Raw genomic sequence first — 26,754 nt, 5'->3', positions numbered from 1 at the left:
CTACAGACTGGGAAAAAATTTTTGGCTACGACAAATCCGATCAGCACCTAATCTCTAAAAGATACTGCAAGACTTCAACAACAAAAAGACAAATAACTCAATTGAAAAATGGGCAAAGGATATGAACAGGCACTTTGCCAAAGAAGAAATTCAGGTAGCTAACAGACAAATGAAGAAATGCTCACAATCATTAGTCTTTAGAGAAATGCAAGTCAAAACTACAATGAGATACCATCTCAACCCAATAAGGCTAGCGTTGATCCAAAAAACACAAAATAATAAATGTTGGAGAGGTTGTGGAGCGACTGGAACACTTGTATGCCGGTGGTGGGAATGTAAAATGGTACAACCACTTTGGAAATCGATGTGGCACTTCCTTAAAAAGCTAGAAATAGAAGTAGCATACGATCCAGCAATCCCGCTCCTTGGAATATATTCTAGAGAAATAAAAGCTGTTACACGAATAGATGTATGCACACCCATGTTCATTGCAGCACTGTTCACGATAGCAAAAAGATGGAAACAACCTAGGGGCCCGTCAATGGATGAATGGATAAACGAATTATGGTATATTCACACAATTGAGTACTATGCAATAATAAAGAACGATGAAGCCTGTAAAACATCTTATATCACGGAGAAATCTGGAGGGCATTATGCTGAGTGAATTTAGTCAGTCACAGAAGGACAGATATTGTAAAAGAACTCAAGACAAGGTTTAAACACAGAAGAAAACATTCTTTGCTGGTTACGAGGGTGGGGAGGGAGGGTGAGGGTTATTCACTAACTAGATAGTAGACAAGAATTATCTTAGGTGAAGGGAAGGACAGCACACACTACAGGGGAAGTCAGCACAACAGGACTAAACCAGAGCTAAGAAGTTTCCTGAATACAACCAAACACTTCGAGGGACAGAGTAGCAGGGGCAAGAGCCTGGGGACCATGCTTTCAGGGGACATCTAGGTCAATTGGCATAACAAATCTTACTAAGAAAATGTTTTGCATCCTACTTTGGTGAGTGGTGTCTGGGGTCTTAAAAGCTAGCAAGCAGCCAAATAAGATGCATCAATTGGTCTCAACCACCTGGAGTAAAGGGGAATGAAGAACACTAAAGACACAGGAAAGTACTAGTCCAGGAGACAGAAAGGCCCTCATAGACCAGAGACTTCATCGGCCTGAGACCAGAAGACCCAGACGGTGCCCAGCTACCACCGATGACCACCCTGACAGGGAACACAACAGAGAGTCCCTGAGATGCGGGGAAAGGGTGGGATGCAGAACTCAAATTCTAGTAGAAAAAGAAACAAACTTAATGGTCTGACTGAGACTGGAAGAACCCCAGAAAGCATGGCCCCTCGACTCTCTGTCAACCCAGAACTAAAACAATTCCTGAGGCCAACGGTTCAGACAAAGATTGGACTGGACTGTGGAACATAAAATGATACTCATGAAGAGTGTGCTTCTTAGCTGAAGTAGATACATGAGACTAAATGGGCAGCTTCAATCTGGAGGTGAGATGAGAAAGCAGAGAGTTAGGAGCTGGTTGAATGGACACGGGAAATAGGGTGGAAAGGAGGAGTATGCTGTCACAGTGTAGGGAGAGCAACTAGGGTCACATAACAATGTATGTATAAATTTTTGTATGAGCGACTAACTGAATTGTAAACTTTCACTTAAACTACAACAGTAAAAGAAAAAAAAAAAGCCAAATTAGACCCATTGTTTCTATGGCAATGATTCCTACCTTTGATTCTGTGTGGTTATGAAATCTTCCATAGATTATCTAGTAATGATAACACGTGAATTTGTATTAATCTAAAAAAAAAAAAAACTGCCATCAAGTGGATTCCAATTCATAGGGACCCTGTAGAGCAGAGTAGAACTGCCCACAGGGTTTCAAGGCTGTAATCTTTACGGAAGCCAACTGTCACATCTTTCTCCCTCATAGCAGCTAATGGGTTTAAACTGGTTCAAACCGGTAACCTTTTAGTTAGCAACCCAGAGCTTAACCACCGCGCCACCAGGGCTCCTGACATTAATCTGGGGCTTCTCCCCACCCCCCACCTCTGTAGGCCTGATAAGGGGCGGTTCTACTCTGTCCGATAGGGTCACTGTGAGTCAGAATCGACTAGCCGGCTTTTTGTTTTCTTTTGGTTTTGGTAGACCTGATGACAACGGATGTTTTACAGACATTTTAAATGATTGCTTAAAAATCAAAAGGTGGTACTGTGAAGTTGAAAGTGAGAAACTTTAATCCAGTGTCTATCACTTTAAGAACTGTTTTCTAGTCACTACCATGAGTCTTAATAAGCACTTTTATTAATAATGAGAATTAAAGTATATGTGGTAGTACCTAGTACTCAGGAGGTACCCAATAAAAGTTATTTTTCCTCTACTATCAAACAATAACTCACAATGCAAAAACAAGGAAACGCTGCACCATAATGTTAATGTACACCGAAGTTTCTGGGATTTTCCTCAGTGTCCTAACCAAAAATGAATAGATCAAGCGGGGAAAAAAGGAAGTTCCGGGGCGTGCATTTATCCCAAGCTGCCTAGTCCGCCACGTTGGAACTCGAAAAAGCGTCTCTGTTCAGCGAAGGACTCAAACCGACCCCCTCCAACTCTTTCCCGGACTGGGCGTTCCCGCCCGGAGGGGGCCGCCCCGGCCCCGCCCCCGCCCCGCCTCGCCCTCCTGTAGTACGGCTGCGCAAACGTCCCTCTTCGGCCGCCATAGGCCGCCGGGGGTCAGTAGCGCGTCCCCATTGGTTGTGTGTGTTTAGCGCGAAAACGCGGACCGGTTGCGGAAGCGAAGAGCAGGCGCTAAAGGAACGGGAACGGTAGGAGTGAGGGTACTGAGGGTCCGGCGATCGTTTGGCTTGAGAACGGGCGGTTGACGAGGCCGCGGGACCAGGGTGCGTCCGCCATGTTCTGTGAAAAGGCCATGGAGCTGATCCGCGAGCTGCACCACACGCCGGAAGGGCAGCTCCCCGCCTTTAATGTGAGGGGGGGAGAGGAGCAGAATAGGGGGATGGAGCTTGTCGAGGGGTGGGGCGGGGGCGGGGCCGAGGGGAGAGCTCGGGGTGGGCGGGGCCTGGGCAGGTCCGATTTCGCGCGGTTCTACGAATGCCTCTCCTGGAGGGTTTACTTTCCCATCGCGCCAATTTTGGACCACAGCATGACAAAATACAGGAGCAAAAAGAGAACATTGGTGTATACCGCTCAGCGATTTGAGTTCCTCATATGACTATCTCCTTTAGTGTTTTTCCATTTTAGCTTTGTTGCTGTTCCTTTGTGTAACCAAAACATTTAATGATGGCCTGATAAATTAGCATTTTTTGCGCTTTCAGGCAGCGAAATGTAGTGATTAAAAGGTAGGCCTCTGAAGCCAGGCTGAGATTCTGGCTCTGTTGGGTCAGTTTGGACCAGCTACTCGAGCTTTCTGTGCTCTAAATTTTCTTATCTGCAAAAGTGGCGATGATGATGATCATAATAATACACAGTTCATGGTGGTGGTGTTAGGTACGGTGGAGTCGGTTCCGACTTATAGCCACCAGGTGCACCACAGAACCCTGTGTACAACAGAACGAAACACTGTGTGGTCCTGCGCCATCCTCATAATCGTTATCTTTTTGAGTCCATTGTTGCAGCCACTGTGTCAGTCCATCACGTTGAGGGTCATCCTCTTTTTCGCTGACTCTCTACTTTATCAAGCATGGTGTCCTCCAGAGACTGGTCCCTCGTGATAACATGTCCAAAGTATATGAGACGAAGTCATGGTCTCCTGAGGGTTAAATGAGTTGGTGCTCTGACCAATTCCTGGCACGCTGTGAGGGCTGAGTCAAGGTGTGCTGTTTCTGCTAGTACTGCTGTTGTTAACTACTATTACTGTTATGATTATTTTTCTACAACGACTACAAGCCAGGAACAGTGCCAAGCACTTAACCTACACTGTCTCTCCTTTGACGTCTAAGCTGTTATTTTCCTTTTTTCCAGACATACAAAGGGAGACTTGAGATTAAGTAACTTGCGGGTGATGACATAGTCGGTAAGGGACAGAGCTAGAATTTGAACTCTGGCAGTCTTGCTCCAGAGCCTGCACTCTAAATGCTATAGTAGACTATCACAGGGCAGCTACTGTGTGGATGTCAGGAAGAGGAGCAGGAAAACAGATGAACAGAATGCAGTGTGGTGAGTGAAACCACAGAGTGTAGACCAGGAGGATAAAGGAGAAATGCCATTGTGAGCTGGAGCAGAGGAGGGGGGAGGCATTTGAGCCATGCCAAGAAGGATGAGTCCCCACTCAGAAGTGGGTGAGGCATCATCTACATCCGAATTCAGGAGGAAGAGTGTTTTGAGAAGGTGATGAGTTTTGTTTTAAAAATTGAAGAGCACCTAGTCCAACAACTAGGTCGTTTTACAGATGAGGAAACTGTGCCAGGAGAAATTGTGACTCAAGAGATCTCTCTGAACTCAGGGCATGTTGGAAGTCTTTGATACAGGTTTCCTAGATTCCAGTCTATTGTTCTTTCAAATTCAAAACAGTTACTTCATTTAAAAAGTTAGGAGACAGCGGTGGAAAGTTCATTAGAGATGCTGGAATGCAGGGGGTATGTAGGTGCAAAAATATGGCTCCACACTGTGGTTGGAGACTTTAGGGGTCATGGTACATGTGAGGACACAGGCCCACAGAGGCAGAGTAGCTTGCCACACAGGGGTGGCCTTGGAACCCAGCTCCTTCAACCCTGAGTTTAGCACTCTTTTAAACTGAAAAAGTATTTTGAGATAGCTGTGTTGGTTTACCACTGAGACCTTTGGGGGCCAGAGGTGGTTCTTAACCAAACCAAAACCAAACTCATTGCTGTCAAGGCGATTCTGACTCATCGCAACCCTCTAGGCAGAGTAGAACTGCCCCATTGGGTTTCTAAGGCTGTGGTCTTCACAGAAGTGGACCGCCACATCTCTCTCCTACAGAGTGGCCAATGAGTTCCAACCCCCTATCTTTTGGTTAGCAGCCGAGTACTTTAACCACTGTGCTACCAGGGCTCCTCTTCAGGCAGGTCTTAAAAAAAGACCAAACCCTGTTGCCGTTGAGTTGTTTTTGACTCATAGTGACCCTATAGGACAGAGTAGAACTGCACCATAGTATTTCCAAGAAATAGCTGGTGGATTCAAACCGTCAACCATTTGGTTAGCAGCCAAAGTCTTAACCACTGTGCCACCAGAGGCGGGTCTTAGAAGTTGTAAAATTAATCCCTGTTTTAGGTCTTAGTTTGGTGGAGCACCTTTTGTCTCATTAGAGCCTTCCACTGATGAGCCCACCCAGTTTGTCAGGTAACTCAGCAGCCTGGGAGACTCACCTGTGAGGGTGGACTACTCTGACACAAATGGAGCAGAAGATGGAGGACTGGTCTGAGGGTGAACAGGCCCGCCACCCACGCAGGCTTTCAAGAACCTGCCCCTGGAGAGAGGAGAGTCAGCTGATTAGCTGGTATCCCACAGGTGTACAGGTCTGCCTTGTTCATTCCAGAATATCTCGTGGTTAGGTGCTATGGTCGCTAAGCTGACATGATCACCTACTTTTTATATCCAGAACTGGTAATTTTCTCTAGGAAAATTATCTTAGGCTCCTAGGGGCTTACAGCCTAAGGTGGGGGCACAGGACAGATATGATTCCCACTAGAGATAAAAATTTAAACCTGAAAGTTCGTGTATATTTTGTGAAACTACTTCTCACTAGATTTTTATATGCCTGCAGATCTATTAATTGCACAAGGGTTTTTTTATTTAAAACAGTACTTGCTAAACAAGGGGAATATTTAACTGAATTCTAATAAATCATGGTCTTTTTTTTTTTCAGAGTTTTTTTTTTTTTTTTTAATTGTACTTCAGGTGAAGGCTTACAGAACAAATAGTTTCTCATGAAACAGTAGTACACATGTTGTTTTATGACATTGGTTAACAACCCCACAACATATTAACCTTCTAAATTCTCAACCTTTCTTTTTTTTTTTTTGTGAAAATACACATAGCCAAAGATACACCGTTTCAAAAATTTCTACATACACAGTTCAGTGACATTGAATACGCTCTTCCAACTGTGCTGTTATTCTCACTTAAGATGAAGGCTTACAGAACAAAATAGTTTCTCATTTAACAGTTACTACAAATGTTGCCCTATAACAATGGTTAACAATCTCACAAAACATCAACAATATCCTTACTCAACCTTGGGTTCCCTATCACCAGCTTCCTTGTCCCCTTCTGCCTTCTGGCCCTTGTCACTGGACTCCTGTACCTCGTTAGTCTCATTTGGTTTTACAGGGCTGTCCACTCCCAGGCTAAACAGTGAACCTCGGAGGGGTAACTTCACCACTGAGCTAAAAGGGTGTCTGGGGGCCATACTCTTGGGTTTTCTCCAGTCTCCTTTAGGCCAGTAAATCTGGTCTTTTTTTTTTTTTTTGTGAATTAGAATTAAGCTCTGCATCCTTCTCCAGTCTGTCCAGAACCCTCTGTTGTGATCCTGGTCAGAGCAGTCAGTGGTGGTAGCCAGGCACCATTTAGCTGTACTGGACTCAGTCCGGTGGAGGCCTTGGTAGCTGTGGACAATTAGTCCTTCGGACTAATCTTTTCCTTGTATCCTGTTCTCTTCATTCTCCCTTGTTCCCGAAGGGATGAGACCAGTGGAGTATCTTAGATGGCTGCTCACAGGCTTTTAAGACCTCAGACACTACTCACCAAGGTAGAATGTAGCGCATTGTCTTTATAAGCTGTGTCATGCCAATTCATCGTCTTTTTTTTAACCAGCTAATGAAAGGAAGGTAAAAGTTGCTCTTCGTTCACCAGGAACAGTATCTTTCCTTGTATTTGAGCAGTATTCAGTAGTTGATTTTGTAATTATACCAGTAGTGCCAAAACGTCTTTGCTAATGCATGTATTTTGGCTCTAAAAGTATATGGGGTCACTTCTCTTCAGACGGAGCACTGGTAGTGCAGTGGTTAAAAGCTGGCTACTAACCAAAAGGTGGACAGTTCAAATCCACCAGCCGTTCTTGGAAACCCTGTGGGGTGGTTCCACTCTGTCCTGTGGGGTTTCTATAAGTAGGTATCGACTTGACAGGAACGAGTTTGGTTTGATTTCTCTTCAGATGGTTGACAAACCTATTGTTTAACAGTTAATGAATTTCAAAATTCTGAAGTCTTATCCTTCCAAGGGAAAAAAAATTTTGCCTCAAGGTGGATAGTAGGAAAAACTCCTTTGGCCTTTTCTTATTCTTGAAGTACAAAGCAAAATACTGTTCCTTTTTTCCTTTTTTTTGGTAGTAACCTTTTAAGACCTTTTTTTTTTCAGTTAATAATAAATTATTTATGTACTTTCGTCATGCTTGATTGTGTCTATAGGGCTATTGATTTTTGATGAGATATATAAATATGAGTCTGGATCGACCTGATGGCAACAGGTTTGTTTTTTTTTTATGTATATAAATCAAGGATAAATATAGTACAGATACAGTTGGCTTTGGGGAATTAATGAATGCATATCAATATCAGTTTATATATTCTAGGAGGATGGACTCAGGCAAATTCTGGAAGAGATGAAAGCTTTATATGAACAAAACCAGTCTGATGTGTAAGTTTTGATAAGATTGATATTTTAAAACCGTTTAAGAAAGAAGATGTTGACTCAGATAATCTTGTATCATATTTTGGGTTTTTTTTTGTTTGTTTTTAATTCTCTATATACTTGATTATATTCTAGCATACAAAGTAGCACAGAACTAGAGGGATTTGTAGTCGTCATTATTGTATCCTTAAGGAGAATGCTTAATAAATATTTGTTTGACTGATATGACTTGAGAGGAATTAGGGCAGAATTAAAGAGACGAGACTTAAGCAAATAAAAACCCTACCAAAGTGGAATACATACATCATTTTCACTGTTTGTCTTCATTAATAGATGCCTTCAGGGCTCCTAATAGATGCCTTAGTGCATTTGGTAAAGGGAGAATGGGAAATTTGTAAACATTGTAGGAGCAGCAGTGATTTATGGTAGCTTGCGTGGAGTTTACTGAGAACTAGTGCTGCAAAAGGCTATAGCTCAGGAGGGCTCTAGACTTATTAAGAGCCGAGCATGGTATTTGCACAATGGAAAATTTGGGTTGTAAGACAAATTAATAGGGTCCTATGACTTGGTGAAAAGTACCAATGAAAGAGTACTAGGTAATGGTTCAAAGTTGAGGTTTTCAGGACCTTAACCTAGACAGAAGTCTGACTCTGTGACATGTGGTTTCATCTTTGGCCTTGTTAGGTACAGTGTTTTTTCAGTTACTTGGATACAGAAGTCAGTGGCATGCTGATAAGATTTATAGAACACAAAACCATAGGAGCATTTCCAACTGCTATGTTTGAGGATAGATAGAGAAAAATCTTTACAAACAAAATGGGGAAGTAAGTGACAGGTTCTGAACCTTGCATTAAATGTGAGATAAATATCCTAAAATTTGGTCCCCAAGCCATTCATCCATTCAACCAACAAATATTTATTAAACAATTAACGTGCCAATGAGTGGCTCTGGTAAGCCACACAGTCAAGATTCCTGCCCTCATGGCACTCACAGTGTAGGGGGGAAGACAGATATTAAATACGGATAGACAAAAAAACCTACTTACACTTGGGATACTTGTTGTGAAGGAAAATAACAGAGTGATGTGAGAGAAAAACAAATTGAAGACATAATTTAGGCTGTGTTTTAGTTATCTAGTGCTGCTATAACAGAAATACCACAAGTGGATGGCTCTAACAAACGGAAGTTTATTCTCTCACAGTCTAGTAGGCCAGAAGTCTGAATTAAGGGCGCCAGCTCCAGGAGCAGGCTTTCTTTCTTTGTCAGCTCTAGAGGAAGGTCCTTGTCATCAGTCGTCCCCTGGATTAGGAGCTTCTCTGCGTAGGAACCTTGAGTCTAAAGGACTCGCTCTTCCCCCCGCTTCTGTTTCTTGGTGGTATGAGGTCCCCTGTCTCTCTGCTTGCTTTTCTCTTTTTTATCTCAGAAGAGATTGGCTTAAGACACAATCTAACCTCGTAGATCTCATCAACATAACTGCCACTAATCCATCTCATTAACATCATAGTGATAGGATTTATGACACAGGAAAATCATAGTGGATGACAAAAAGGTGGATAATCACAGAGTGCTGGGAATCATGGCCTAGCCAAATTGATATACATGTTTTGGGGGACACAGTTCAATCCATGACAAACTGAAAGGCAGGAAAGTTCTCTCCAAGGAAGAGATGTTTTGGCTAAGGCCTGAGGAGAAGCAGGTTTGAGCGAGGCAATAATTGTGGGGAGAAAGCATTGAGGGCAGAGGGAACAGGTCTGCCACAGCCTTGAATTATGAGAGAGGACAGGATGCTCGTGAAACTGATACCAGAGGAAGGCCAGTGTGACTGGGGTTTAGCGGGGGCACAAGTGACACTCGAGATTTTTGAGTTTGTGGGTGGGTGGTGGCACATTATGTTTTAGGTAGTCTGGCCACCATGTGGACTGAGGCTAAGAGTGGAGGGAGGCCCACTGGTCAGGAGACTGTTGGCATCACCCAGGTGGTAGAAGATTGACCCGTACTGGAGTAATGACAGAAGGCAAACAGTGAACAGGTGAGAGAAATATTTCAGAGGTAGCAAAGCAGGCCTTGGTCCTGGAGGGTAGGGGAAGGAATAATTCCCCTGTATTTGTACCATTTGCAAATTCATGATTCAAAATTCTGTCCCCCATCCTCTGGGTGTCCTGGGAAAACAATCACTGTTATCAATTCCTGGTTAGTTATTTGTCAGAAGAAATCTTTTCCTTTTTAATTACCCATGTGTAAATGTGATTTTTTTTTTTAAGGACATCCTTATGTACTTAATAAAGTACTTGGTGTTAGGTGGGTGTATTTTATTTGTACAATGGAGAATAAATCTGACTCATAGGGTGGCAGAACAGAGCTAGAAGGCGTGACAGGATGGGATGTGCATGTACAGTGCCTGGAATGGAGCATGGGTGAATCCTTTTTGTATTCATCCAGTTGCTTTAAAAACTCCAAAGTAGATTCTTACTCATTCTGTGAATTGGTTTTAAAATGTGATGCCTGTCTAGTGTCTAAGGAGATGTGCGTTTTATAGGGTGAAACCAAAATTTTCTCCCTGTCTGTGTGAATAAAACTGAAGTATAGCACATAAATATAGTTGGGGATCAGCAAATATTTGTTGAACGAGTGAAGAACCATACTGACTCCATTTTAACTTACTTTATCATAGCAAGGATTTGGAAGTACCACCAAAAGAGGAGTACTACGTGTAATAAAAACATGATGTAAGACCATACTGTTAGGTATGTGATGTTAGGCTTGTCTCTTACCCCAGCATGATAAACGAATTCCAGAAGTGTAAACACGATGTCTGTCTTTTGGAAATAATAGAGATCTATCAGCATGCAAAAATGCAGAGTGCCAAATGGTTAAATGAAATGTATCTGGTATAGTATCATCTTAGACAAGTTAGTTAACTTTTGGCTTTGTTTTTTTTATCTTTTAACATTTTAATAAAAGTTCTGAAATGAAGCAGGCACAGTTTGCTTAGGTTAACTGTTAAACACAAGTGGGTAAAAATGGGCATGTACGTCCGTGGTTAGTTGGCTTTGAAAAATATCATCGGAAAAAAAATCTGATTTAAATTTTCTTACTCTGAAATGTGCGTGTTTGTCCTTTTCCTCTTTAAATGCTCTTACCAGGAACGAAGCAAAGTCAGATGGACGAAGTGATTTGATACCAACCATCAAATTTCGACACTGTTCTTTGTTAAGAAATCGACGCTGCACTGTAGCATACCTGTAAGCTGTTCCATATTTGCTTGCAGTGGCAGGGGACAAAGGAGAGTTTTCCTTGTGGTTTCCCAGTTAAGTTTCAAGTTGACAGCAAGAGATCTTAGATTTGTCTCTCTCTCTATAAACACTCTAAATCTTTTTTTCTAGTTTTAAAATGTTTTATTGTAAAAAATTGCAACATTCACAAAAGCAGGAAAAATGATATAATGAACCCCTTGGAGCCATCAAATAGACTTAACAATTTTTAACATTTTGCCCTGATTTATTTATTTATGCTAATCTGTTTTAAAGCAAATACCAAGCATTGTAACATCTCACCACTAAATACTTAGCATGCACCTCTAAGAAATAAGGGCCTTTCTGATCTTTTCTCACATAACTGCTGTCTTGTCATGCTTACCACAATCAACAATGCCTCAGTGGCATTAATCCAGTCCAGACTCATATTTTCTGGTTGCCCCAAAGATGTCTTAAGTCCAGACACGACAGCTTGGTTGGTGTTGAGTCTTGAATCTTTCCTGATAGAGCAATTTCTGATCCCTTCATTCTTCTTGTGCTGTCTAACACCGTCTTACTCTCCTAGGTATGACCGGTTACTTCGAATCAGAGCACTCAGGTGGGAATATGGCAGTGTCTTGCCAAATGCTTTACGATTTCACATGTCTGCCGAAGAAGTAAGTCAGCACCATTATTCACGTTCATGAGTTCAGAAAAATGCTGAGGTTCTGGCATTGTCCTGTAATAGTGTTTATTGGTATTTTTCTTTTTGATTTTAACAGTGACTTCAGCATTTTTGAACTGTATTTAGTATTTATCGTGATGGGGAATTTAAAAAAAAAAACCATTGCTGTCAAGTCAGAGTAGAACTGCCCCATAGGGGTTTCCACGGCTATAAATCTTTACGGAAGCATATTGCAACATCTTTCTCCCTCAGCAGATTGCCACATCTTTTTCCTTCGGGGCGGCTGGTGGGTTCCACCCGCTGACCATTCAGTTAGCAGCGGGGTGCTTAACCACTGTGCCACCAGGGCTCCTTCTGGGAAAGGAATACAAAAAAAAAAAAAAAAAAAAAGTTGCTATCGAGTAGATTTTGACTCATGCTGACCCTATAGGACAGAGTAGAACTGCCCCATAAGGTTTCCAGGGAGCAGCTGGTGGATTCAAACTGCTGACCTTGTGGTTGGCAACCGAGCTCTTAACCACTGCGCCACCAGGGCTCAATTCTATTATTAACAAAATAAAGGGTCCTATTTATTTATTAGTAATTCATCAGTGGGATTAAAAAACTGGCATCATTATTTAGAGATTTTCCATAAAATGTATTCGTACATTCCTGATCAGCATGAATATTTGTAATGAAACTTGATCTGTCCTGTCACTGAGGTACACGCTAGCCCAATATTTAAGGACATAGGATTGAAGTCTGCCAGACTTGGGTTCAAATCCTGACTCCGCTTCTGCTGCTTTCTGATCCTGGGCAAGTAACCTGATCTCTCTATGACTTAATTCCCTCATTTACAAAATGGGGTTATAGTACCTCCTATTACAGGGTCCTTACAGGGTGATTCAGGCTGCCCATGTGGAACACAGCATAGGACAGGATGTAATTGATAAATGCTAATGGTTATTACATGAGTTTAGCATAGTACATCATTTAGGAAAGCAAGCATTCAGTGTGTTTGCCATGAGCTTCTGTACATTTTTTAAAATGGCGGTCTACTTGCTAACAAACTAAGTTTCATTGCTTTGTTTTCATTGTCTGTGTTCTGGAGAAACATGACTAATCTCTACCTCAGACTTTCAGGGTAACTGCAGAATGATTATATGTTAGTAGTTCAGTTTTCAATTTCTTATTTCCACGGTCTTTGTGCCTGAAACTACTTATATTAATTGAACTTTGGGATATGTCTTGTTTATTACAGTGAAATGAACAGGACACCATGTTATTTCTCTAAGGACAGTAGCTGCAGTGATTTTTCTCATACGGTATTTTAGATTAGTATATGTCCTGTAGGATTTTATCTTAAAATTTAAATAGTCAGTAGATTAGTAGATAATTAGTAGATTAAACGTAGATAAAGAAATGCTCAGGTTTGTCATGCATAAACTTATTTAGTTTATTGCAAGGTAGTCATGGCAAAGCACGCAAGTAAGACCTCAAGACGCTCATGTTAAAACTGGAGAATCAGAATTAACAATTACAATGTTATTTTAATGGTTAGTCCCAATCTTTAGACTTCAGACACTTTTATGAGAGGTCTCGGGAGGAAGGCTTGACCACAGCTCGAACTCAGTGGAGGTCCCTTGTAGACAGGGTCCAGAGTTGACAGCAGGCAGAGTCTCTGCAAGCTCTCGGTCTTTAGAGAGAGTCAGAGTGTGAACCAAAATTCACTATACGTATGTGAATTTTTAACTTTGGCCTCACACGATAAGGGCTAGGTGATATCACGTTTAACAAAGACTATTAGTGTGTCACTTTTTTTTTCTTTAATGTCGACAGTTAGGGAATTGTTTACAACTTGAAGGTGCCCTGGTGGAGCAGTGGTTGAAGTGCTCAGCTCCTACCGAATTGTCAGAGGTTCGAACACACCAGCCTCTCTCCATGGGAGAAAGATGTGGCAGTCTGCTTCCATAAAGATTTACAGCCTTGGAAACCATATGGTGCAGTTCTACTCTGTCCTATAGTGTTGCTGTGAGTCGAAATCGACTGGATGTGAATGGGTTTGCTTTGGTTTTAGAGTCTCAAGTCACCTTACAGAGATACAATTTAATGTCATAATTCCTTTATCATTATCGTGTGTGTGCTGAGCCAACTTAGGGAGGTTTCTGTCATATCATGTATGGGACAAGCTTACTTAGGTGTATATCATGTCATGTATGTGACAAGCCAATTTAGGGAGGATTAACTATGTTACATCATTGCAACGTACTTCATATTTTTTTATTTCTAGTTTAGAAATTCCCTATCTGGTTATGAGTTATAGTTTCTTTATCATAGAACGTGGGTGCAGTGGCAACGTCTAGAGGTTCTTAACCACATTCTTCTGGTTATCAATTTCTAAAGTTAGAAATTTTCTAAATTTTCTTTTTTTCCCCTCACTGTAATTCCTTTATTTTTTGTATATAAGTGTTGTACCAACACTACAACCATAAAGAATGCAATTGCAAGTACTATATTTTTTAGTTTGGGGAGATCATAGTGTACAGACTCATTTACTTATGTTAGACAAGATTAACCTCATTCAAAACTTAACTGCATTTTATAAATTCACATAAATGCAGAATTAAATGCAATTAAACAAAAAATTCAATATCTTATTTTTTTTAATTCTTAAGTTATTAGGTTATAACTTTTTCTGCAGGCTTTTTTTTTCTTTAATTATTAAAAAATATACCAGTTTTACCATCTAAGCATACATCCCTTTTTAATCCTTTTTAATCCCGTTTAATCATTTGTATTGTGCAGTCTAACTTATGTGTGTGTACAGGTGCACAAAACGAAGTCATACAGCTTAATGATGTATCGTTAAGAAATACCCTGGTCAAGCAATAACACATCCCAGCCCCAAAAGTTTTGTTCCTCCTGTCCAGTGGTCACCACTCTCCTGAGAGGAGACTAATCACTTTGTTGCTTTTTAAAATTTTATTTTACCACCTAAGCATGCATTCCTAAACACTATAGTGTTGTTCATTTTTTGAACTTTAAATAGGTTCACACAGTATTTATAATTTTGTGACCGACTTCTTTCACTAAACATATTTTTTGAGATTCTACTATGTTGATGTGTAAGCTATAGTTCATTTCTTTTCATTGCTGTGTATTATTCTAAGAAGAGACTGCAATTGATAGTTGATCCTATTTCTGACTTTTGACTGTGATGACCATTGCTATTATGAACATTCTTCTTGTACATGTGGTAATAAGTACACATTTCTGGTATATACCTGGGCATGGAATTGCTGGTAGAGGGACCATATATTTGAGTTTATGCCTGTTGTTTGGCATAATTTTTTTTTTTATTGTACTTTAGATGAAGGTTTACGGAACAAACTAGCTTCTCATTAAACAATTAGTACATGTATTGTTTTATAACATTGGTTCCAACCCCACAACATGTCAACACTCTCCCTTCTCAACCTTGGGTTCCCTATTACCAGCTTTCCTGTCCCCTCCTGCCTTTTAGTCCTTGCTCCTGGGCTGGTGTGCCCCTTTAGTCTCGTTTTGTTTTATGGGCCTGTCTAATCTTTAGCTGAAGGGTGAACCTCGGGAGTGACTTCATTACTGAGCTAAAAGGGTGTCCGGAGGCCATACTCTCGGGGTTTCTCCAGTCTGTCAAGCCAGTAAGTCTGGTCTTTTTTTTGTGAGTTAGAATTTTCTTCTACATTTTTCTCCAGCTCTATCTGGGGCCCTTTATTGTGATCCCTGTCAGAGCAGTCAGAGGTGGTAGCCGGGCACCATCTAGATATACTGGACTCAGTCAGGTGGAGGCCATGGTAGTTATGGTCTATTACTCTTTTGGACTAATCTTTCCCTTGGGTCTTTGGTTTTCTTCATTCTCCTTTGCTCCCGATGGGGTGAGACCAGTGGAGTATCTTAGATGGCCACTCACAGGCTTTTAAGACCCCAGACGCTACTCACCAAGGTAGAACGTAGTACATTTTCTTTATAAACTATGTTATGCCAGTTGAGCTAGATGTTCCTCAAGACCATGGTCCCCACAGCCCTCCGCCCAGCAGTTCGGTCCCTCAGGTAGTTTGGATGTGTCTATGGAGCTTCCATGACATTTCCTTGTACAAGTTGTGCTGGCTTCCCCAGTATTGTGTCCTGTCTTACCCTTCACCAAAGTTACCACTTATCTGTTATCTATTTAGTGTTCTTCCATCTCCACCCATCCCTTCCCTCATAACCATAAAAGATTGTTTCTTTTTGTGTGTAAACCTTTTCATGAGTTTTTATAGTGGTCTCATACAATATTTGTCTTTTTGTGATTGACTTATTTCGCTCAGCATAATGCCCTCCAGATTCATCCATGTTGTACGATGATCCGCAGATTCATCATTGTACTTTATCGTCGCATACTACTCCATTGTGTGTATATACCATAGTTTGTTTATCCATTCATCTGTTGATGGCATCTAGGTTGATTCCATCTTTTTGCTATTGTGAACAGTGCTGCAGTGAACATGGGTGTGCATATGTCTATTTGTGTGACGGCTCTTATTTCTCTAGGATATATTCCTAGGAGTGGGATTGCTGGATCATATATTTCTATATCTAGCTTTCTAAGGAAGTGCCATATTGTTTTCCAAAATGGTTGTACTGTTTTGCATTTCCACCAGCAGTGCATAAGAGTTCCTATCTCCCTGCAGCCTCTCCAACATTTGTCATTTTCTGGTTTTTTGATTGGTGCCAGTAATGCCAGGGTGAGATGGTGTCTCATTGTGGTTTTGATTTGCATTTCTCTAATGGCTAGTGATCGCAACCATTTCCTCATGTGTCTGTTGGCCACTTGAATGTCTTCTTTGGTGAAGTGTCTGTTCATTTCCTTTGCCCATTTTTTAATTGGATTATTTGTCTTTTGTTGTAGAGGCATTGAATTTTCCTGTAGATTTTAGAGATTAGACCTTTATCGGATTTGTCATCGCCAAGAATTTTTTTCCCAGTGTGTAGGTTTTCTTTTTACTCTTTTGGTTAAGTCTTTTGATGAGCATAAGTGTTTAATTTTTAGAAGATCCCAGTTATCTAGCTTATCTTGGAGTTTGTATGTTGTTAGTTATGGTTTGTATCCTGTTAATTGGCATAATTATTAATATCTCTTCGCATTCTTAAAAATGTCCTAAACTCTTTTTATAATAAGTTATATGAACAACATAAATTATATGGTCACTCAAATACAGGCTTTTTCAACCTCAGCACTGTTGACATTTTGGGCTGTCCTGTGCATTGTAGGGTGTTTAGCTGCATCCCTGGCCTCTACCCATTAAATACCAGTAGCACCGCACTCCAGTTGTGAGAACCAAACATGTCTCCAGATGTTGCCAAATGTGCCCTGAGAGGCAGAATCGCCTCGGTAGAGAACATAGAGAACCACTGGCTTAGTCTATAGGGTATGTATATTTTCACTAGATACTACCAAATAACTTTTCAAAGTGGTTGTCCCCTTTACCTTCCCATCAGCAGGATATGCAGGCTCCTGTTGCTCCATATCTGTTCCCATACATTGTCTGTCCTTCTATTTTTAGCCACTCTGGAGAGTATCTAGTGGTATCTCATTTTTATTTTAATTTGCATTTCACTGATGATTAATTGGGCTGAGCATCTTTTTATATGTTTATTGGCCATGTAGATATTCTCTCTGTGAAGTACATGTTCAAGACTAATTCATTTTTTTACTTTATGTCTGTTTATAAGATCATGAACATTTGGGTCTTTTTCTTATTGATTTGTAGGATTTCTTCATAAATTCTGTTTTTTTATGTCCTTTGTCAATTATGTGTGTTGCAGATATTTTCTGCACTTTGTGGTTTCCCTTTTCACTTTCTTAATGGCATCTTTTGATAAGCAAAAATTCCAGATTATTCAGCTGATCCAACTTACCAATTTTTTCCTCTATGGTTAGTTTTTTGTGTCTAATTTAAGAAATCATTTCCACTTAAAAGTTATGAGGATATTTTTCTGTGTAATCCTTGAGGAGTTATGTTGTTTTACCTTTTACCAAGAGATCTACAATGGAATTGATTTTTATGTATAATGTAGGAGTCAAGTTTCATTTTGAATATGGATATGGAGATGACCTAGCACCATTTATTGCAAAGATCCTCCTTTTCCCACTGCTTTGTGTGCCACCTTTGTCATAAATTGAGTGTCCACATATATGTGCATTTTGGAGGGATGGGGACTGTCTTAGTTATCTAGTCCTGCTATAACAAGTGGATGGCTTCAACAAAGAGAAATTTATTTTCTCACAGTCTAGTAGGCTACAAGCCCAAATTCAGGGCATCAGCGCCAGGGAAAGCTTTCTCTCTCTGTTGGCTCTGAAGGAAGTTCTTCTCATCAGTCTTACCTTGGACTAGGAGCTTCTCTGTGCAGGAACCCTGGGTCCAAAGGACACCCGGTGCTTCTTTCTTGGTGGTATGAGGTTCCCCACTCTGCTTGTTTCCCTTTCCTTTTATCTCTTGTAAGATAAAAGGTGGTGCAAGCCACACCCCAGGGAAACTCCCTTTACATTGGATCAGTGATGTGACCTTAGTAAGGGTGTTACAATTCCCCACTAATCCTCTTTAACATAAAATTACAATCACAAAATGGAGGACAACCACACAATTCTGGGAATCATGACCCAGCGAAATTGATACGCACATTTTTGGGGAGACGTAATTCAATCCATGACAGGGACCTTCGCTTCTTTTCCATTAGTCTATTTGTTCTTGCACCAGTTCCACACTGTTTTAATTACTGTAACTGTATAACATCTAGAGCAAGCCTTCTCATCTTGTTCTCCTTTTTCGAGAGCATCTCAACTGTTTTTGGCTGTTTGCATTTCCATATGAGTTTTACACTCAATTTGTCAAGTTCCATTTTTAAAAAATGTCAAGATTTTGATTGAGATTGAGTTGAATCTACAGATGAGTTTGGCAAGAATTGACATTATTAGAACATTGAATCTTCTAATCTATCAGCATCGTATATTTTTAATTTCAACAATTTTTTTTTAACAGATTTATTAAGATATAATTTACATACTATAAATTTCACCCTTGCAAAGAGTCCAGTCAGGTGGTTTTTAGTATATTCACAGAGTTATGCATTCATTATCACCATCTAATTTCAGAACATTTTCATTACCCCAAAAAGAAATGCCCTACCATTAGCAGTTCCTCCCAGTCCCCCAGCCCCTGGCTACTAGTAATCTACTTTCTACATTTATGGATTTACCTATTATAAACCTTTCATATAAATGGAATCATAAAATATGTGGCCTTTTGTGTCTTTCATTTTGATAATGTTTTCAAGATTTATCCATGTTGTACATATCAGAACTTAATTCTAAAATATGGCTGAATAATACTCTGTTGTATGGATATACCATATTTTGTTTATCCATTCGTTAGTTAATGGACACTTGTATTGTTTTCTCAACAATGTTTTACAGTTTTCAGAAATGGAGTCCACAAAGAATTTAAAGAGATCATAATTCTGGAACTGTATTTTTCATGGTTTTGTTTCTGGTTGAATGTTTTCTAGGTCTGTATTAAATATGCCGGTTTGTAAGCTCTGTGAGAACAACAATTTTTGTCCGTTTTCTTGAAGGATCCATCCTAAGTACATAGACCATTGCCTGGCTTATAGAAGGCAACTAGTAGTGTTTGTTGTAGAAATGAATGGATGGTCACACTCATGATCTATGTGGGGCTATGTGCTGTTTTTGAAGGAATGATTACACAATTTCTGCAAGCTTGTTTTCTTTGTAACTTGGTGAAATGACCTTTTTGTGTTTTCAGATGGAGTGGTTCAATCGTTATAAAAAGTCTCTTGCTACTTATATGAGATCATTGGGAGGAGAGGAAGGTTTGGATGTTACACAGGATATGAAGCCTCCAAAAAGCCTATATATTGAAGTAAGTTTACCGCTTCAGAATGGGTTTTCATTCAATGTGTGTGTTATGCTACCTTTTATATATGAAGGGAATATATGAATATATAATAGTTTATATTAAAAAAGGAAGACACCAGTGTTCACAATAGCCAAAAGGTGGAAGCAACCTAAATGTCCATCAACAGATGAATGGTTAACAAAACGTAGTACATACATACATAGACTGTTACTCAGCCATAAAGACAAATGAAGCCTTGATACATGCTACAACATAGATGAACCTTGAAAACGTTACACTGAGTGAAATAAGTCAGTTACAAAAGGGCAAACATAGTATAGTCCCACTTACAGGAAATAAGCAAATGTATAGAGACCAAAGTTCATTAGTAGTTATCAGGGATGGGAGGGAGAGGGAAAAGGAGGAGTCTTCCCTTAGGGGACACTTAGTTTCTGATAATGATGGAAACGGATAATGGTAATGACTGCATGTTTATGAAGACCATAACCTATTTCACTGAATTGTACATGTGAAAAATACTGAATTGGCAAATGTTTTGTCACATATATTTTTACCACAATTAAAAAAATATATAATTTTTTTACAAAAAGAAAGGAGGCATAAACCAAACACAAAAAGTTACCTATAGGGGGATGATGGAAACAGCATGGAACAACTGAAGTTTTCTGGATGTACCTTGTAAAAGTTTTAACTTTGGAACTCTGTAAATGTTTAGCTTTTTTTTCCCCCCTTTTCTTTAAAATTTTATTATGGTAAAATATACATAACAAAAAATCTGCCATTTTAATCATTTTTAAGTGTATAATTTAGTGACATTAATTACATTCACCCTGTTGTGCTGCCTTCATCACCGTCTATTTCAAATGTTTTTCATTACCCTAAACAGCAACTCAATATCCCTTAAGTAATAACTCCCCAGTTCCTCCCGTTTTCCCCAATCCCTGATAACCGCTAATAAACTTTTGTCTGTATGCATTTGCCTGTTCTAGGTATTTCATATAAATGGGATGATATAGTATTTGTCCTTTTATGTCTGATTTACTTCACTCAGCATAATGTTTTCAAGGTTCATCCATGTCTTAGCATGTATCCGTGGGATAAAGGACCTAGTTTTACCCTAAGTAAGGTGGCCTTTGTCCTTGGCACTGGAGAAATAACCCTTAGAGTAACTGAGGTGCCTTGGTCTGGGACTTCTAGGCCATGCCTGAGAATGTGTGTTGGTGAGTGGGTGCTGGCCAAATCAGAAAAGACTCACCTGGGAGGTGATACCAACTAGCCTCAGGAGGCATCGTGATTTAGCCTATCCTGCAGGCCTGGCCAAGAAAAAGCTCTAAACACGGAGGCTCAGAGAGCTTCCTGGTTGATGAAAACATTTGCTGTCAGGAGGGTAGTGCATCCTTTAGGAACTCTCCCAGACTTTGCCCTGTGTGTCTCTTCATTTGTATCCCTAACTTTAGGCTGTAATAAATCTGTAGTAGTAGGTATGGTATACTCTCTGTGGATTCTGTGAGTCATTCCATCAAATTATCAAACCCAGAGGGCCCGTAGGAGCCAGGAGGTCAGAAAGTAAGGGTGTTGAGTGGACTCCCGAGCTTGCAGCTGGCATCCTGAAAGGATAGTTGGAAACCAGCTCCGAACTTGCAGCCAGCAGGTCGGAAAGTTTCGGTGTCATGTGGACTCCGCAAACTTGCGGCTCTTGCCTGCCTGTTTGGCAGTCAGAAGGACCGTGTCATTTTATCTTGTGAGCTCTGACCTAGCTCTAGGTGGCTAGGGTCGGAGAGAGTGCCGCAGGAGCAGCTGGCGATAAGGATCGAGAAGTAGGAATGTAAGGACAGGGTCAGTCTCTGCATTTTGAGGGTTCGATTCATGCTGATCCTTACTGTGCAGTATCAAAATTTCATTTCTCTTTGTAGCTCAGTAATACTCCATTGTATTGATATGCCGCATTTTGTTGATCCATTCATCTGCGATGGACACTTGGGTTGCTTTCCGAGTTTGGCTTTTGGCTATTGTGAATAATGCTGCAATGAACATTGGTGTACAAGTACATGTTTGAGTCCCTGCTTTCAGTTCTTTTGGGTATATACCTAGAAGTAGAATTGCTGGGCCATGTGGTAATTCTTTAACTTTCTGAGGAACCACCAAACTTTCTCACAGTGGCTGCCCCATTTTACATTCCCACCAGCAATGGATGTGGGTTCCAATTTCTTTACATCCTCACCAACACATATTATTTTCCGTTTTTCTGATAGTAGCCAGGCTAGTAGGTATGAAGTGGTATCTCGTGGTTTTGATTTGCATTTCCCTAATGACTAATGACATTTTTTTTTTTATTGTGTTTTTGGTGAAAGTTTACATAGCAGTTTCGGTTCCCATTCAACAATTTCTATACAAGTTGTTCAGTGACATTGGTTACATTCTTCACAATGTGTGAACGTTCTCATTTCCATCATGGTTGTTCAATTTCTGTTAATCTAGTTTTCCTGCCCCCTTACGTTCTCATGTTTGTTTTAAAGTAATTGTTGACTGTTTGGTCTCATATAGGTGATTTTTTAAAGGAGCACAGTACTTATGTTTAATAGTCATTATTTTGGAAGCTAATTTATTATTTAGCTACAAGGTGACCTCAGGGATTAGTTTTGGTTCAAGATTTGAAGAGTTATCTCAGGGCAGTAGTCTCAAGGAGTCTTCCAGTCTCAACCAGTGGTGGTAGTTGTACAGGAGCCCTGGTGGCACGGTGGTTAAAGCAGTAGACTGCTAACCGGAAAGGTCAGCAGTTCGAAACCACCAGCGACTCCATGGGAGAAAGATGTGGCAGTTTGCTTCCCTAGAGACTTACGTACAGCATTGGAAACCCTATGGGGTCGCTATGAGTTGGAATCAGCTCTACGGCAGTGGGTTGGGTTGGGTTTGGATTTGGTAGTTGCATAACATGGTGAATGTAATTAATGTCAATGAATTGTATACTTAAACATGGTTAAAAGTAAATTCTATGATCATTTTATTACAATAAAAAAAAAAAGCTGCCTTATTGCATCCTCCCTCCCACTAAGAACTCTTCTGAGTCTTGTAACATGAGACCGCATCTGTCTTTTGTGGGCAAGAGTCTGAATATCAAAGGAGATTGGAAGATGCTTTCTTTGTAAAACAAAAACTTTTCAGACTCACGTTATTTCCAATTCTTATATATTGATGCTTTATGGGAGGGAGCTATAGGAGACAAGGTGAGATAAAACATTCTCTTTTCTTTGCTGGTTGCCACCATCATGTCCCTCATTTTTATTTCATCTACTTAATATTTCAGAATTTGCAGAGGGGAAAGGATCCAACTATATTGTCTCCTCTTACCCAGCTCCCGGGTTTCCTTGCTGCCATGACCAACATACACACATACACTTGGAGATTTCGTTGTTGTTCCTCCTCCCCTTCCAGACAGAGCAGTTGGGACCATTAGAATACCACAGTAAACATCTGGTTAATAGTAGGGAGTCCTAAGTACACAGAGGAGAAAAAAAAAAAAAAATAGTACTTCTACTGTGCAGGTATTTATATAACCCCCATTTATTTTATGGTCAATAAATACTTGAAAAATGATTTAGATAAAACATCAGATTTTCCTTTCAGGTGCGGTGTCTGAGAGACTATGGAGAATTTGAAGTTGATGATGGCACTTCTGTTGTATTGAAAAAAAACAGTCAGGTATTTCTTGTCTTAAAATGCAGTACTTTAAATTTTGTAAGAGGGTTGAATGAAGGAAATGTTGGAATTAGTAGCAAAATAAATACCACCTTGTGATAATCATTTATAGGTTAGGCATTATGTTTAATATAGATCACCTTGATTTGTACTTTTTCTAAGTATTAAGACACGAAGCAAATATTGCATATATAGTAAGAAAAGGTTAAATAATTTACTAACATATTGCTTGTATTTAACACTAAGCATTTTCCAGAGAAATTATCACAATGGTTAAGTAGTAGAGCATTGTTCAGAAGCTGTTAAACTGTTCGGATTAAGCTGCTTCTGTGAATTACTAATTTCTAAAATAGGTACTAAGCACTCATTTTCAGCTTATACTTCATTTTGTAAATGCAAGTTCTTTAGCAAACAAATAGTGATACCGATAAAAATTCTAAGTAGTATATGTCTTAGTTATCTAGTGCTGCTATAATAGAAATACCACGTGTGGTTTTAACAAATTTATTTTCTTACAGTTAGGTGGCTAGGACTTTGAATTCAGGGTGCTGGCTGTAGGGGGAGGCTTTCTGCCTCTGTCAGCTCTGGAGGAGGGTCCTTGTTTCTTTTGAGCTTCTGTTCCTGAGTGATCTTCATGTGGCTTGGCATTTATTTTCCCTCATCTCTGCTTGCTTGCTTGCTTGCTCAGTCTGCTCTTTTATATTTCAAAAAAGATTGACTTAAGACACATCTTATAGTCATTTACCTGACAAAGAATCATTTACCTGACAAAGAAAACTCCTTCCCAAATGGGATTATAACCACAGGTATAGGGGTTAGAATTTACAACACGTATTTTTTGAGGGCGCAATTTAATCCGTAACAATATATAAACATAAAAATTTAATAGAGAAAGATTAAACTTGTGAGGTTGTAACTTACGCTAAATTTTTACTTATAAAGTATCTCAATATAGTTACTGTTTCCATAGAAATCTTCAAATTCACATTAGTTGCTATATAACCAAAAGCTAAATTTATTTTTATCCTATTCCAATTTTCTGTAGTCTTAATATTGGAGGAAAAAAGAACCTAATGAAGACTTTCTTTCTTGTTTGCCTCCCATATTGTTACCAACCATCTAGTGTCTAATGACCCTGTTACTTTTGGAAACTGTGGTGACATAGTGGTTAAGGGCTACGGCTGCTAACCAAAAGGTCAGCAAGTTCAAATCCACCAGGCATACCTTGGAAGCCCTATGAGGCAGTTCTACTCTGTCCTTTAGGGTCGCTATGAGTCAGAATCGACTTGACAGCCATGGGTTTGGTTTTTTTGGACATTGTTATTGGTGTTGACTTTAGTTATGCTGTGGAACAAAAGAAGGCTTCAGGATAATGTGGTTCCTGGTCCGTTTCTTTAAGAGGGTGAATTGATCTATTTTACTAGTACCCTTGGAGCTTTAAAAAAAGATTATTTTTAAGCAGATAGATTTTGAGGGTGTCCTAAGATCTTTGATTGTTAAGGCACAAATTTCCCTCCCAAGTACCCTCCTAGAAGTAGGACACCAGTGAATAGAAAACAGATGATACCTTAATGCTGTCATAAAAATCTATATTTCTGGAGGACCTAGCATTAGCTCTGATTCATAAGAACAAAACTTCTCATAAAGCGAGATAGGAGGAAACATCATCTCATCCAGACACGGTTCTGAGGTTGAGTTTCTTTTCCAAGTGTTATGGCTGATGTTTCCACCAGTGTGCTGAGATACTGATTCTCAGCCCTTGGGGGGTTGGAGCTGGGGTAGGTGAAACCCCCACTGAGCCCTTCCTCCATCAGGGCGCGTGCTGGACAGTCATTTTCTCTGTGGACCATGGCATGTAGAACCTTCCTCTTGGTGATGCTCTTAACTCTGTCAGGTATCACCCTACCCTCAATTAGAAAAATGGAAAATTAAATTTAAAAACATAATCAACTATAGTTGATATTAAGGGGCTGCTAAAATGTCTGACCGTATCTAAAAATGGATTTTCTATAGAACCTATGGTGTAGATCACCTACATAATGGAGAATATCAATTGGGACATTTTCTTACCTTACCATAGATTCTTTTATACTTGTCAATATTGCAGACATGGTTTCTTTTTGTCCAGAAGACAACTATCCTCTTTTTAATAAAGGCATTAGAATAACTGTTAAATGAATAACTCAGTGTGGTTTACTTTATACACTTTAAGGCCTTCTGTAAAATTCAGTTAACAAGTTAGACAGCAGTCCTTAGACCATATGTCTGGGTGACTGGTTTGGAAGAATTTGATCACTAGCCTCTCAGATAAAGACTTCTGAAGTTTGTGAGGAAGGACCTTGAGGTGCACAGCGCTGTTCTACTTATGTTTTCCTCCGTTGAATAATGTTGATTATCTCTCTTGCTGCAGTTATTTTCTATGTTATTTGCCCTTTACTTTCTAATGTACTGCTTTTAGTTTTTACCCATGTGTGTCCTTTTTTGCCATTTCTTTGTCACGTGTGAGCTTGGAAAGTCTTCCTGCCTTGCTTCCCGCACCTCCCCACTCCCGAGTTTAGTAAATGTTCACTTTTGTTTTAATCCCTCTGTTTGGAGAGGGAACCAGACAAGAACGCTTCTCGTGGTTTTCTCCAGTTCAGAACAAGTGCGGTGACCTCTTGTCACAGAGACCGAGCTAGCAACTCGCTGGTGCCCTGACATGAGCGTCTTCACATGCAGTAGGTGACAGCACTACACATTATAGGTTAAAAAATACTTTCAATCATTGAAAAATACAGGAGAAATGTTGCCGCTGTTGTTGTTGTAAAAGAATAAACGCTCAGACTCAAATCTAGGAAAGGCTTAATGGAGAAGACGCTCCTTTTGTTGGTCTTCATAGTGAACTGTTACACCACTTACATTACAGTTGTCCAAAAATCTCACCTACCTGGATTTTTCTGTGCATAAATAAAAAATACAAATAGTAGGGAAAATGCTTAATATAATTCAGAAGTTTTTTATTGAATTTAACTTAAGCAAACTATGTAATTCATTTAAATCATTCTGATTAAAATTCAGAATTCAGTACAGCTCTAGGTGGCGTCAGTTTTAGTTGGTTAAAACAGCAAATATAGTAAGTTTAACTTTTATTTGATTAGCTTTTGGAATTTGAAAAATAAGTAATTAATGGCTGCTTTTTATTGATGTAAAATGTAATTTAAGAAATTTGTTGCCAGTAATTTCTCCACTCTCCCTTCTCCATTTTTCTCCACAGCATTTTTTGCCTCGTTGGAAGTGTGAACAGTTAATCAGACAAGGCATTCTGGAGCACGTGCTATCATAGCTGCACACTGAGATGGAGCCCAGCTCACTGAGACGTCTGTACTTCTGTCTCTGTACCCCTCCTCCCACCTCTTTGATTTAAAAGTTACAGACATCTTTTACATACAACCAGGAATACTTGGCTAAAGAGTATCACTTGCTAACCCTTAAGAGGTTTTGGTTTTTTATGTTGTATAGGATTTCCTTCTCCTTTTTGCAGCAATCTATCCATAATTATAACATTCCTATACCATTATTATGTGTTTTTTTTTTTTTTTTTAA

At 39.8% G+C, this 26,754-nt stretch overlaps 1 protein-coding gene across 4 annotated transcripts; it reads left to right on the top strand.

The window, feature by feature from the left end:
- Window positions 1-2,724: 2,724 nt before the first annotated feature.
- On the top strand, window positions 2,725-26,754 carry GINS1 (GINS complex subunit 1). 4 transcript variants are annotated; one of them, XM_023731361.1, is made up of 7 exons: window positions 2,725-2,840; window positions 7,565-7,629; window positions 10,768-10,866; window positions 11,444-11,534; window positions 19,363-19,479; window positions 23,101-23,175; window positions 26,426-26,754. In XM_023731361.1, exons 2-7 carry the CDS (start codon window positions 7,595-7,597, stop codon window positions 26,492-26,494), a joined length of 486 nt encoding a protein of 161 aa, XP_023587129.1. In that variant the 5' UTR covers window positions 2,725-2,840; window positions 7,565-7,594; the 3' UTR covers window positions 26,495-26,754. The 4 variants fall into 4 exon arrangements, with proteins under 4 accessions (XP_023587129.1, XP_023587130.1, XP_004376463.1 ...); XM_023731362.1 differs by having other exon boundaries at window positions 2,725-2,915; XM_004376406.2 differs by lacking the exon at window positions 2,725-2,840 and adding an exon at window positions 2,851-3,001.

Source organism: Trichechus manatus, unplaced genomic scaffold (assembly GCF_000243295.1).
Source record: "Trichechus manatus latirostris isolate Lorelei unplaced genomic scaffold, TriManLat1.0 scaffold00042, whole genome shotgun sequence".
Classification (NCBI taxonomy): Eukaryota; Metazoa; Chordata; class Mammalia; order Sirenia; family Trichechidae; genus Trichechus; species Trichechus manatus.
Note: the sequence above shows the minus strand (reverse complement) of the source record. Positions and strands in the feature narration are given on the sequence as shown.